The 14,338-nt window shown below is 40.8% G+C and overlaps 2 protein-coding genes and 1 long non-coding RNA gene across 5 annotated transcripts in view; all 3 read left to right on the forward strand.

The window, feature by feature from the left end:
* Positions 1–7,434, forward strand: part of LOC134802729 (transcription factor CP2) — a 65,998-nt gene extending 58,564 nt beyond the window's left edge. For all 3 annotated transcript variants that reach the window (XM_063775391.1, XM_063775392.1, XM_063775393.1), the window contains 3 exons: positions 2,922–2,996; positions 3,619–3,757; positions 5,916–7,434. In XM_063775391.1, coding sequence (XP_063631461.1) covers positions 2,922–2,996; positions 3,619–3,757; positions 5,916–6,056 — 355 coding nt within the window. In that variant the 3' untranslated portion in view covers positions 6,057–7,434. The remainder of the gene's footprint in view (positions 1–2,921; positions 2,997–3,618; positions 3,758–5,915) is intronic.
* Positions 7,435–7,758: 324 nt separating this feature from the next.
* Positions 7,759–11,089, forward strand: LOC134802879 (uncharacterized). Its single transcript, XR_010145883.1, has 2 exons — positions 7,759–9,655; positions 9,687–11,089. It is a non-coding gene; the product is annotated as an uncharacterized LOC134802879 (long non-coding RNA).
* Positions 11,090–11,971: 882 nt separating this feature from the next.
* Positions 11,972–12,417, forward strand: LOC134802891 (histone H4). Its single transcript, XM_063775614.1, has one exon. The coding sequence runs from the start codon at positions 12,021–12,023 to the stop codon at positions 12,330–12,332; it is 312 nt and encodes a 103-aa protein (XP_063631684.1). The 5' UTR covers positions 11,972–12,020; the 3' UTR covers positions 12,333–12,417.
* The last annotated feature ends 1,921 nt before the right edge of the window (positions 12,418–14,338 follow it).

Here is a 14,338-nt window from a genome sequence, read left to right on the forward strand (position 1 = left end):
GGTGAACATTGGCGCGGACTCATTTCTATGTTCGAAATGAGTAGGTACCTACGCGTGCAAGTGAGTGGATGTTTAAATTGTTTTGAAATAATAAACGAGTAATGTACAATATGACCGTGACTGTTTCTTAAATCCAATTTGTTTACTCTGAAATCAAGCAAAGTTACTATCCGGTATCCGGCCGGGTATATTATTCTGAGGTTCCAAATATCGGTACAGTTGTTTAATTGTTGCTTAATTTGGAGATTGACCCCAATTTCATTTCTGATCAAATCGGTCGATTTGATCATCCCGTCTGGACTTCACTTAACAGCCGTAACACATTACCGCGCCGTTCAGGGTCACGGTGAGCCAAACCATAGCCTGATGTCATGTAGGTATGTATAATGTACTTAGTCCAAAATTATGTTATTTACTAATTATGTTATTTATATGCATTAAACGTTAAATCTGAACCAATTCGATTACTATTCTATAGTGAAACACATTCAGCTTGACTAGAAAAAGCGCGGCAAATTTAAAACATGTATAGCGTTAGGTTTCAATAGCGCTCAGAGACCTGACTTTTATCTCGATATCGTAATTTTCTAGCGACAAATCCATTATCTATACAAAACTGTCGCAAAAATGTTATCGCTTGTATATCGTGGTACAGGATAGGATGGAGCCATATACTTTACTACTTGCTTGCAAGTATCGTAATTAAACAGTGCTAAGTAGTTAAATACGCGCAATGTATTTTTATGTCATAAATAATGTATTTATTTAATGTTAATTTAGTATTAATTATAGTATGTATATTGTTTTATCCACAAATATGAATAATTGTAGTTAATTTACCAATAAAACATAATTTATACGGCCACAAATAAAATATTAAATGCTTCTAAAGTCTGTTTGGTTATTTCTACATGGAAACGAAGTCATTTCAAATTATAAAAACATTAACTGAACACCTTATTGCCGCCTGCAGTCACCGCTCGCCGCTCAGCTATCCGCTGTCGTTAATACCACGGCCTTACGTTTTATGACACTGAGTCGCGTCAGGGGAGCGACACGGTTCGGTGCGCTTGCGTTCAGTCGAGTTTTGGAATATTACTGCAAATTTTTGTTGTTTGTTAATTTGTTGGTTATTGTTGTTTGTTAATTTGTTGGTTGTGGTGTCGACTTTTATTGCCCTAGTCGCCAAATGATGTTACTAGTGAAATTTTAACCGACACGACACGGTAAAAATAAGTTTAACAATAATTACTTAATTAAAAATCGAATAAAAACGGTATTTCTAATGCATAACTTATATTTTTTGCTATTCAATTAAAGAGTACTAACAAAATCCTAACTCAATTAATTAGTGCAAATATTTTAAGGTTTGCGATTCCTGCTCGGCCTTGCGTCGCAAGGTGCCCGGTACCACTGTATTGCAGCATTAACTAGAAATGCTTACTTTGGGGAACATTAGCAACTGTCGTTTTTGATAATTACATTTTAGTGGTGAGGGGTGGTACTTAAATGACCGCTATTGAAACCTAAAGTTTAAACTTATAGGCGCGAAGATTTGATTTCCCTAAGAAAATTTTAATTTCGCGTCTTTTTCTGCTATCAAATTGGGTGTGTGTCAGTATAATAGCCCTATATAATTGGCCTATTATTGTATTAAATTTAACGCGCACGCAAAGACGGAAAGCCTGCAATTACGTAAAATTTACTTTCTTATTTACAGCACTCTTGCCCAGATTAAAGCTGATAATTAGTTCGAATCTAGTCTCCCATATTTTTTACGTTCACTGGTACATATGTTTTGACCGAGTAAATAGTAAATATACTAAATACTTTTTTAAATATTCGCGCTCGGGGCGATGGAAGTTTCATCGTTCCGTCGCCCCGCTCCATGCAACGACCAATCGCGTTAGCTCGCTGGCTCGTGCGCGGCAACTTTAAAGCAACGATAACGTTTTTGATGGTTTTTTGTGTTACGAATCATATTTCAAGCCGATTTTTACAGTATTCGATGAAGGAGAATTCATAATAAAAATCCCATATGATATTGATCTATTACCATTTTTAACCAGGCAATTAATGCACAACCCCATAAAACCTCCCATACGGTATTATTTAGTGTACGATTAAATTGCAACGCTTGTACTTATTGTAATTTGGAAATAATGAGAGAAAAAATAGCCTATTACCATTTTTGAGGACGGAAATATACTGAATTTAATAATAACCGTAGGTTACTTACTTTAAATGTAGGATACAGAATTATTTTTTGTGTGATTCATGCTTAATGTCATAAAGCAAATATTTCTCTATGAGTATAAATTTAAAAAATGTTATTAATATTTTTTACAAACTTTCTGTGATTTTTTATATTTTTACATTTTTTTTTAAATACCTAAATGTAATATATTTATTTGGATTATGTGTCGACGTAATCACTAGATTTATTATCTGTCCCATACACCGAAAATTTCAGCTATTACTAATTATTTCCATTCCGCCATACTAGCCGAGCGTACCTTTCTTGGCCTATAACCGCCTAATATTTTTTGAAAGAGAGTAACGAATGGTACATATTTTTCTCGTTTTCCGTTGTATTTAGAAGTTCGAAACACTTCAATTTAAGAAGTTCCAACCGATACCATGTAAATGGCCCAAATAATAATAAAAAAACCGGACAAGTGCAAGTCGGACTCGCCCGCCGAGGGTTCCGCACTTTTTAGTATTTGTTGTTATAGCGGCAACAGAAATACATCATATGTGAAAATTTCAACTGGCTAGCTATCACGGTCCATGAGATACAGCTTGGTGACAGACAAACAGACGGACAGTGGAGTCTTAGTAATAGGGTCCCGTTTTTACCGATTGGGTACGGAACCCTATAAACAGATGCCATAACCGGATTGGTGTTATTTGTTTCGCAGACTGTCCCGTGACGACATCATTCAGATCTGCGGCCTGGCCGACGGCATACGGCTATTCAACGCTCTGCACGCCAAGTGAGTACTATGTCTGTTATATTTCCATTGTAATTCTGTGTCTATAATTTCTGTTAGGCAGGTCCAATTTTAGGGTCCGAATTTAGCCCTTTTCCAGGCCGCACCATTCTATTAAGGTTTCCCAAAAAAACCAAACACATTCCAATTAATCCAGCTTTGATGACTAATTTGAAGATAAGTCACATTTCCCGAAAGTCCAATCTAATTTGAACCTTAAATCCGAATGATAAAGTTGAAATTCTAACGGCGCGTATGTGGTCGATAAATCGTAATATGCCTGGAAAAGGGTTAAGCGATTCGATTATTGTTAGCCATACGATTATAGTATTTTATGCAACCGTTGTTTAAGAGAGGTCAAAAAAGGCGAGTGGCGTGAGCAACAATTTGAGGCGAAGCCGAAAATTGTTAATATAGACGCCAAATACTTAGATACATAGAAAACATCCATGACTCAGGAACAAATATCTGACCAATAGCTCGCAGATCAACATATAAAAATTTGGCGTTTTGTATTGTACGTTGTGTTTGAGGCACTTCTCTTTTATACCGGTGCTTGACATTATTAGATTTGTTAGGTTATTTTAGCCATAACTACAACAGTCTCTATGAATTGTTCCTCCAGACGCATCGAGCCTCGGCTGACGGTGTACGTGAGCGCGGGCGGCGGCGTGTACTCCGCGCTGTACCTGCACTCGTGCCGCGCCGCCGAGCTGCTGCACAAGCTGCAGGCGCTGCACCGGGCACATGCACAGGGACACAAGGTAAGGTCGACCATTCATTACATCACACAACATTTTCATTATTTAGACCCCCCTCCCCCCTTGTCACACTTTTTCACAGGATAAAGGGATGGTGTTTAGCAAAAATGTGTCAACTCACATTAATTTTGCATTAAGATGTCAACTCAAAAAATTGACGCTTAAAGTTGACATTTTATTGAAAAATTAATGTGGGTTGACACATTTTTGCTAAACACCATCCAAAGATAGGTCCTTAATACCATAGAGAAAAAAACTACATAGAGTGCTCACTCCTTACATCAGTTTTAGTACCAAATCGACTATTATTTTCGTAGCCGACATCTAGCATCGAGTAGCGGAATTATCAGTACTGCTACTTGATAATAAATTTTCTGACGATCGATAACTCGACAATTTTCAGCTAATATTATAACCGGATTATCCTGAACTCTATTTTCAACTCCTCCTGCTTTTAATATTAGTTGTAAATTGTAGTTCAATACAATTTTCGTGAGTCGCGACACTCGAGAATTCTAGTATCAAGTAGCGGTACTGATAATTCCGCTACTCGATGCTAGATGTCGACTGCGAAAATAATAGTGGGTTTGGTACCAAAACTGATGTATGGAATGAACACTATCCTTACTGTATTCCTCTATGTTAATACGTACTGTCAGTCTGTCACACTTGGCATGACCCCCCCTCCCCCCGTTACTGTGTAGATGAACCCTAAGCTAAAAATATGACGTGGAAAAATGTTAATATTGAATGTGACTCTTGCAATAATCCCTGATCCTGACCCTGATGACTGCGTTGTTCACCTCATGAAAACGGTGTTGGCTGCCTGTCGCCTGTCACCCTCATAATTTGATTTAGCGTCTGCATTACTTGAACCTATGAATAATATATATGATAAAAATCCATATTTTAACAGGTATAAGAATTTTCTTTCAGAGAAAACTTCTAAATTAAAACATCTGAAAAGGGGCTGTCCATTAATTACCTCATCGATTTTTGTCGATTTTCGACCCCCCCCTAACATCATCCAAAAATCATGCTTCGAATGACCCCGTTTCCTCCTACGTCATGCTACCATCATCCGATGTCCAGACCCCCCCCCCCCCCCTAATTTGAAATGACGTAATTTATGAATAGCCCCAAACGGGTCCCTCATTTATTGATCTATTTATAACTTACGGCGATCAACCGCATCTCTAGACACTGTGTACATGCTGTCTGCTTTCTTGTGGATTAGGTTCCTTTGTTAGATAGTTTAGGGTGTTCATCCAATGTTTACCAAAATGTATTTGGATCGAGGAGGTTCAATGACGATCCCACAACGAATCTTTAACCTGCAACCCGTTTTTAAATATTTGAGTAAGTTTTGAGTCCCTCGGTATTTTTTATCAAAACAAAAAACTAATCCAATATCGACCGGGATATGGACCGTGATTACATTTTGTTATTGTTTTCGAGCTCCCGATATTTCGACTGAATATCAGCCGTATTCGAACAATGAGATACATACTTCAAGTACTATTATAGATATTGAAACGATATGGATTGGATATGTCAGTGTCAAACAAGTGTCAAAAGTGACGTTTTTGTTTGAAGAATTGTGGGTGTCAAAGTTATGTAGACCGCGCTCGGTCCCGCGCGATCCCTCATTCGTGCGTGGGCTGCTTTTCGGGAGCTCGAAAACAATACAAGGTAATCACGGTCTATATCCCGGTCGATATAAGTTTAGTGAAACCAAAGAGAATAGATAGTATAGAGGGGGCCTGTCATAGTAAATTTTGTAGTCACAGTAAATTTACTGCCATCTATCGACACACGACTAAAACTCAAAATGAAAACGTATAAAACTATCGAAAAATTTATATATATGGATAAATGATTTTATTATTTTTATATCATTTTGACCCATGTTCATTCACTGATACCTATGTGTTAAAATTATTGTTAAATATAAAACGGTGTCGTCAACGCCATCTAGCCGACCATAGGCCAAAGGTGTGTGCGCCATCTATCCGAGAATGACTTTTTCTTCATTTCCGAGGCACGTTTTTTTCTTAGACTTTATTCATCTTATACGGAGTTACATATGTCTTTGGTGAAACTAACTGTGAATCATTCAAGACTGTTATACAAAAAACTAATATAATGTGTCGTTTGGCAGGAAGTGGACACAGTGTTGGTGTCCGGCCCTAACGGCGCGCTGGTGCGGCTCACGGACGAGCTGGTGCGGCACCTGCCGGACAAGTCCACCTACCGCCTGCAGCGCCGCGACGACGCGCTGCTGCTCTCCAGCGAGCAGTGAGCGCACCACGTAGCCTAGGGACGAGCTGGTGCCACCTGCCGGACAAGTCCACCTACCGCCTGCAGCGCCGCGACGACGCGCTGCTGCTCTCCAGCGAGCAGTGAGCGCACCACGTAGCCTAGGGACGAGCTGGTGCCACCTGCCGGACAAGTCCACCTACCGCCTGCAGCGCCGCGACGACGCGCTGCTGCTCTCCAGCGAGCAGTGAGCGCACCACGTAGCCTAGGGACGAGCTGGTGCCACCTGCCGGACAAGTCCACCTACCGCCTGCAGCGCCGCGACGACGCGCTGCTGCTCTCCAGCGAGCAGTGAGCGCACCACGTAGCCTAGGGACGAGCTGGTGCCACCTGCCGGACAAGTCCACCTACCGCCTGCAGCGCCGCGACGACGCGCTGCTGCTCTCCAGCGAGCAGTGAGCGCACCACGTAGCCTAGGGACGAGCTGGTGCCACCTGCCGGACAAGTCCACCTACCGCCTGCAGCGCCGCGACGACGCGCTGCTGCTCTCCAGCGAGCAGTGAGCGCACCACGTAGCCTAGGGACGAGCTGGTGCGGCACCTGCCGGACAAGTCCACCTACCGCCTGCAGCGCCGCGACGACGCGCTGCTGCTCTCCAGCGAGCAGTGAGCGCACCACGTAGCCTAGGGACGAGCTGGTGCCACCTGCCGGACAAGTCCACCTACCGCCTGCAGCGCCGCGACGACGCGCTGCTGCTCTCCAGCGAGCAGTGAGCGCACCACGTAGCCTAGGGACGAGCTGGTGCCACCTGCCGGACAAGTCCACCTACCGCCTGCAGCGCCGCGACGACGCGCTGCTGCTCTCCAGCGAGCAGTGAGCGCACCACGTAGCCTAGGGACGAGCTGGTGCCACCTGCCGGACAAGTCCACCTACCGCCTGCAGCGCCGCGACGACGCGCTGCTGCTCTCCAGCGAGCAGTGAGCGCACCACGTAGCCTAGGGACGAGCTGGTGCCACCTGCCGGACAAGTCCACCTACCGCCTGCAGCGCCGCGACGACGCGCTGCTGCTCTCCAGCGAGCAGTGAGCGCACCACGTAGCCTAGGGACGAGCTGGTGCCACCTGCCGGACAAGTCCACCTACCGCCTGCAGCGCCGCGACGACGCGCTGCTGCTCTCCAGCGAGCAGTGAGCGCACCACGTAGCCTAGGGACGAGCTGGTGCCACCTGCCGGACAAGTCCACCTACCGCCTGTGAGCGCACCACGTAGCCTACGGCTGCTCTGCGTATCGTCGGATCTATCCAGGGCTCGAGCTGATGACGTTTCATACATCCGAAAGGCATCTATAAGCTGCGGTAGCCGCGTCCGGATGGGCCGTATGCTTATTTGTTTACTTCTGAAGTAATGTAATAAAACTTGTAACGTGCAAACGTGTGAGAAGTTTCGATATCGAATCGCTCCGAAAAACGACGTTTTTTAACGCTCTCGTGAATTTCATAAAGCTAGCTAAAGGTTCCGTCACACAGGCGCGTTTTTCGGGCGGGGCGTGAGGGCGGCGTGAGCGTTTTATATGTAAAAGCGGCGCGCCCCGCTCGCGCGCCGCCCGCCAAACGCGCCTGTGTGACGGAGCCTTTAAAGGCCAGTTGCACCAGCCACATTTAGCGGTCTGATGAACATCACGCAGCAGTCAACTATGAAACTTCCCATACGATAAAATTTAGCGAACGCTTCAACTATACGTCGACACTTTTAGTATGAGGGGCGCCCGGTTTTGGAACGCGTACATCGCGCCCAGACTGTTTGGTGCAACCGACCTCAAGTTGCCGTGGATAAATCTGATGATACCCTAATTCGGTTGGCTTTAATCATGGCTACCGACGGAGCCTATACCACTGCTCGCTAAAAGCTACAAGACGCTGATCACGAAATGTTAATATCCATTGAAAAGTGTAAACTGACCATAAACTGTGCTAAACCTTGACAGTCATTGACCGAATTGCTGGTAACATATATCGGTATTGTGACTATGCTCTGGCCAATCAGATAATTTACATATTACACATATCGTGACTACATTAAAAAAAAACTCGTATCTTTTGTCAATCAAAAGAAGCAGTGCTGATAATTCCGCTACTCGATGCTAGATGTCGACTACGAAAATAATAGTCTTTTTGGTACTAAAACTGATGTATGGAGTGAGCACTCTATGTATTTTTTTCTCTATGACATGACTAAAAACAAAGACAATTTAGACTAGAGTAATATTGTCAAAGTAAATTAGTCAATACATTTACTCGACAGTGCCGATCGTCGAGTAGATGGCGTTACTTTTTGATATTTAAAAAATTTAACTCATCAGTGAAATAATAAGGAGCAAAGTCAAATGGCGTTCTAAAAGTTTTTATGATTTGTGTCGAAAGATGGCAGTAAATGTACTGACTACAAAATTTACTTTGACAAGACGCCTCTAGTCTAAATTCTCTTTGCCGTAATATTACGATATGATGATGTATGAGAGAATGATGATGAATTTAAAAAAAACAATATAGTGACTATGGGGCCATAATATTATATTATAGTTGTAAGAGCTAACCCTCACCTCATCTTCGTTCTAATACCGCCTTATGTTAATCGGTCAACCCTTTGAATGCCACATGAAAAACTCTTGACGTGATATGACGTCAATATATTTGTGGCGTACAAAGGGTTAGACGTGTTATACTGTAAGTAGTAGTATTGATTTTATTTCAATAAGTGGAACGCAAGAAATAGCTTGACGCAATGAAAATTTTACTTCAATATGAAATAAAGTAATTTTTTCAGTTTACGTCTTGGAAAATGGAAAAGAATGGTAAAAAGATATTAGTGTAACCGAGAAGGCTATAACTGCATAAGACTGCGCCAATCGCGCATTCACACTGCGTCGTTTCTGAGTCGTTCAAACAATGTCGGTTGCCTGGCAACCACCTCTTTGATACGGCAACCCCATTAACCCTTAAGGTGACAGTCCATTTCCAACGATAGCAGCACTACCATTCATTTTACTATGGAAATTGACAATAACACCGACGCGTTCGTACTAGTAGTGCAGCTGCGTTCAGCTTACGCCACGCCTAACGTAGGCGCGTGACCATGAACCTTGTCGCAATGCACGAAGGTTGATATTGGGTTGCAGCCGCGCGCGTCAGTTGCCGTCTTTGGCGGTCGGCGCGTTAAGTGAACGACCAGCTGTAACTAAAGGTTGTTTTGAGGCCTAAAATGTGTCGGATATTACCGAAATAAAGGTATACATTTTTATATTGTATGCGAATGTAGGATGGAGATAGGAAAGCACATGAAAACTCCAATGAATGTGATTTGAACTGATAGGTTTGATGAAGGTTTCCCAAATGATTTGATATTATTTAAGTTTAATTATGTATTTTAAGTTTATATTTGCAATATTTTGTGCAATGCTTTTAAGTGATTAGTGGCGTACAGTAATAGTTTTAAATCGAAAATTATGGTTGAATATATGTTAGTTATTTTTAAGTAAATACAATATATCAAGTGTCTAAATATTGTGTTAGTTTAAAACAATATGTGTAAAGGGTATATTTGGAATAGTCTGTAATAATGTAAGGTGTGTTTTAATCAAGCTTTGAGTAAGAACCAAGAGCCAAATAACGTTTTTAGGGTTCCGTATTTCTGTGTGGTAAGACCTGTTTAAAACTTTTTAATATGAAACCGTTCAAAATCTTATAGAAACACCGTACTGACAGTACCTTACAGACATTCAAAATAATCTTTGCAAATATTGGATGGTGTAATGTCGTTTATTTATAAATAAATGACAGTGTGGATGTGCCTTAACCCTTTCACTGCATGTGTGACGTCGATACTCGTCAATATCACGTTTGTGACACTTGGCACCCTGTCGTGAGCAGTGAAAGGGTGTTTAATGTTAACTTACTTTATACGCTAGTTATTAATGTAATACGAGTTCTGATTATTCTTCATCAGTAATAGTTATTTGCGATACAAGTGCTAAACATAGGAAATTCGCAACGAGTTGCGAATTACCTATTCGCACTTGTAATGTACAATGTTTTACAGTACATAGCCCTTTAAATTTTCGACGTAGTTACGTAATGTGCTTATTATAGCACCTGGTGTCGTAATGTAGCACCAGATGTACTGTAAAGATGTTTATAATGCTGCAAGCGCATTTACGTTTTACGTATTCTGTTCGGCTGTGGTACTCATTTTGTCAGTTATCGACTCTTGACACTACTTAAGAGTTATCGTCTGCTACGTTATCTCTTTCACTGTCACAAGATGACACTAGTTTCGTGTAAGGTTGACGAAATATAAAGTTAGCCGAGCTCTCCAACAAGTTTGAACAAGATCGGCTCACTTTATATTTCGGCAACTATACCCTTGACAGTGAAAAGGTTAACGAACTCGTATTTATTTTAAACGTACGTTGCTTTAACTCGTTTGTTTCACCGTTAAGTTAAGTTTTTGTTAACTAAATACATAGCGAAATATAATATAAGCTATATGATAGCATGTTATTTTTATATTAAAATTTTTACAGTGAGTTTCACATACTTTATATGCAAAACGAAGTTATATGAAATTCAAAGTATTATGAATATGATTATTATATGATTTATTTTTTCACAACTCATAGATTTTTGATAGATGGAGACATAAAAAGGACCCATTCCTATAAATAGGTGTAAAATAGTGTTATTTGATTGCAAATTTGTGTTTGGCATTCTCTTGAATCTGTTGCTAAGCTCAGGATTCATTATTTCGCCCTCGGCCTAAACATGTATTTTGTGACATTACTTTTGACTGCCACAGACGTCGACGTGATAACACGTCACTGAGCAGTCAAAGGGTTAAGTCGAGGTGCCTTAAAAGTGCCTTTTATGGAGACAGATGGCGCCGTGCATTAAATGGAGTATTCTTTGTAAACTATTTTTAAAATGTTTTTTCAATAGTGTAGTTGTTGCATGTATAGTATAGTTTATATATTATATAAAATAAAGGAGTATATGGATTGTGTAGTCAATAAATGTATATAAAGCAATGTCGTGATTTTATTACATTCCATTGTACACTGGCCCAGAAATACTTTGACGTTTAGTTTTAGTTAAATGATTGTAGTTTCATTTTTTTATTACATTTTGTAAAAGGCGTAAGTAATAAAAATATTTGTGAACGTATTTTTGGGCCACCCTGTAGTATTAACCCTCTGTCTTTGAAAAGCAACAACATTCAGGCAATATAACTATAAAAGTACCTACTTATTAAAAATAAATTAAGTTATAGGTTTGCAACATACTGGTCATAGTATGTATGTCTTACTGTTTTACCGCCATTTGTCATAACATACATGATCCAAAAAAGCCACGCATACGCCAACATCATTGGTACAAGCTAGCAAATGTTAACTTAGGAAGCAGGTCCGTTATAACACTTTAATTATAGAGTCATAGGCACTTTAATAATAACATTTCACGATGTCAAAGACTTCAATTGCCTACTTGTTGGTTGGTTGGTTAGTTAGGTTAATTTCAAAACAGATACCGTAGTCTATTTGCGCTTGCAACTCCTAGGATGACACATGTGAGTTGCCGAGCCCTGATAATAGCAAATTATATTTATTTATCCTCTATGGCAGTCTTGAATATAGTGAATGAATAAGTTCACACTTCAATTTTTTTTAATTCCTAATTAATAAGGGACAAATTCAGTTTAACGGCGGTTACAATGAACAGCAATATTAATTTTAACGGATGTTTAATATCGCTCGTCTATTGGTTTACGTTAGTTACCAAGTAGCCAATAGAAAATAGACTCGTATCGCACCATTTCAATATTCCGAGGGTACTTCCAAAACTGCCACACACATCTACCCTCCTAAATAAAAATATTCACTCAACCGCGCCTATAAATACGCAGCGCGCCGCGCCGAGCGCAGTCTCGTATCAACCGCCGAACTGCAAACATCTCACAATGACCGGCCGTGGCAAAGGAGGCAAGGGGCTCGGGAAAGGAGGCGCCAAGCGCCACAGAAAGGTTCTCCGAGACAACATCCAGGGGATCACCAAGCCAGCCATCAGAAGACTTGCGCGCCGTGGCGGCGTTAAAAGAATTTCCGGCCTCATTTACGAAGAAACTCGCGGCGTGTTGAAGGTGTTTCTAGAAAACGTCATAAGAGATGCCGTGACGTACACTGAGCACGCTAAGAGGAAAACGGTCACTGCCATGGACGTCGTCTACGCGCTGAAGAGACAAGGCAGGACGTTGTATGGTTTCGGTGGATAGACTCGAATGTGATAAATTATTTATTAAGTTGATTATGCTTTGGTAATGTGAATGCTATCTGACAAGGCCCTTTTCAGGGCCGCAATTTTTCGTGTTTCGCACAGACTTCAATCAAAACCAGTCTATCCTTTTCACAGGTGTATTCAAGGCACAACACTTTCAGTAAGAATGACATTAATAACAGTGGTACCGCTCGGTGCCTACTTTTCATAAAATTGTCGGAAAGGCATTATAGTGTAGGTTTCGTCTCCGCACACGCGTGCCAAGTCTCCGGTAAGTACACAATTCTCACTTGTACGGGAATTTGTTTTTGCCGTACAAGTGAGAATGCCAGATACTTGGTACGCGTGTGCGGAGCAGAAGCAAACATTGAAGGCCAGAGCACACCGGCTGCGTGTGCGTAGATGTGCGCGTGCGCTAAAATGTTTGAGCCGCGCACGCACACGTCACGCAAGCGGTGTGCCGTCTCTCGTAAGGATCTGTACATTATAAGTGTACAACACGCACGTGCACGTCTATTGTCATTTCTTTCTTTTCTATTCGCATATACCTATTACTTATGTTCTTTCAATACTTAATTCTCTTTTATTTTTATAAAGCAATTTATTTATATTTTTTTGTGCCTAATTAAAATAAAAACTAGTTTGCTAGTCAGGGTCAATCGGTTCATATGTTTCACATATTGTTATTTTGTTTTGTTTTGTTTGTTTTTTGTTTTGTTATTTATTATGTTATTATGGGTGTGAACCTATAATACCATCGTAAATGATTGTCTGGTCCGCATTTTTATGCAAGATTGATTGATTTTTTTGATTTTATGTAAGATTTAACTATTGTTGCCAATAGTTATTTGTACAACAAGAGATCAAAGTTTGATATTTCTTCGAGTGCTTATTTTGAGTCCCGTGCAAGCGAAAGATTCTATAATAGATTCACGAGCGTAGCGAGTGAATCTAATTTAGAATCTTGAGCGTAGTAAGGGATTCAAAAGCGCACGAGATGTAAATAACTTTGATCTCGTGTAGTACACAAAATGTTTCACCCTAAGCAGTGAGAACATACCTAGAGGGACAGAGATAATAGAACCCAAGTATATCGAACTTGTATTAGACCCCGCATGTTGAAATGACATTTGACTATAAAGGTCACTTGAATGTCATTTTGTCTCACTCAGTGAGCAAAATCGCATTTTTCTCACTGTTTTTAAAAAGCAAAGTACCCTTGTTCGAGCTGCTGAGGTGAAAAGGTATGTTTCTTCAGATACCAGGTAATATTTTTGAAAATCGTAGTAGTTTTGTATTGTACCTATGCACATTTCGTGTTGACTGTACAAATTTTAAATAAACTACTTTATAACGGTACTTTAACGGTTATTAAGCATCACTAAGTTTAAAATAGCGGGTAGATAAACTTTTGTTAATATAATCTACCCTCAAAATTAATAAAAACCTTTCCTGCTAGTCTTATAAAAGCCAAGTCGACTCAACACTATTTGCACAAAATAAGACAGCGATTTGGAAGCTTAGTTAGGTTAGGTTAAGTTAGGTTAGGGTTAGGTATGTACGTTTAAAAATCAGCATCAAACATCGGAATGTAACGAAATAATTGTAGTTTGACAAGACAAGGCCCTTTTCAGGGCCGCAGCTTTTCGTGTTTCGCACAGACATCAATTGTTCAATCCCTACCTCAAAATATAGGTAGGTACCTAGTCTAAGAAGTACACATCAGTGGTGGTGCTTCAAAAATATTCGAAGTCAAGCCGGAGCTGATAAAGGTCGGAATGGGGAAACCGTGAAATATCTCCACCTTGAAGTAGGTATTGGACACCTCGGTCCCGTACTTGCGATCCCGTACTTAAATGCAAGCGGCCATTGGCTGCGGTGGCTGCTTAAGATCAAGCCATAAATGATAAGAAGACAGATTTTTCCATCTCCCCCTATGAAAACTACAGGCCGCGTAGCTAAGATGCCAATCGCTTACGCTCCGTAGCGATCGAAACGCAACTG

Source organism: Cydia splendana, chromosome 25 (genome assembly GCF_910591565.1).
Source record: "Cydia splendana chromosome 25, ilCydSple1.2, whole genome shotgun sequence".
Taxonomy (NCBI): domain Eukaryota; kingdom Metazoa; phylum Arthropoda; class Insecta; order Lepidoptera; family Tortricidae; genus Cydia; species Cydia splendana.

What these genes read in the sequence shown, in the direction of transcription:
- LOC134802891 (XM_063775614.1), top strand. Translation starts at nt 12,021, where the DNA reads ATGACCGGCCGTGGCAAAGGAGGCAAGGGGCTCGGGAAAGGAGGCGCC.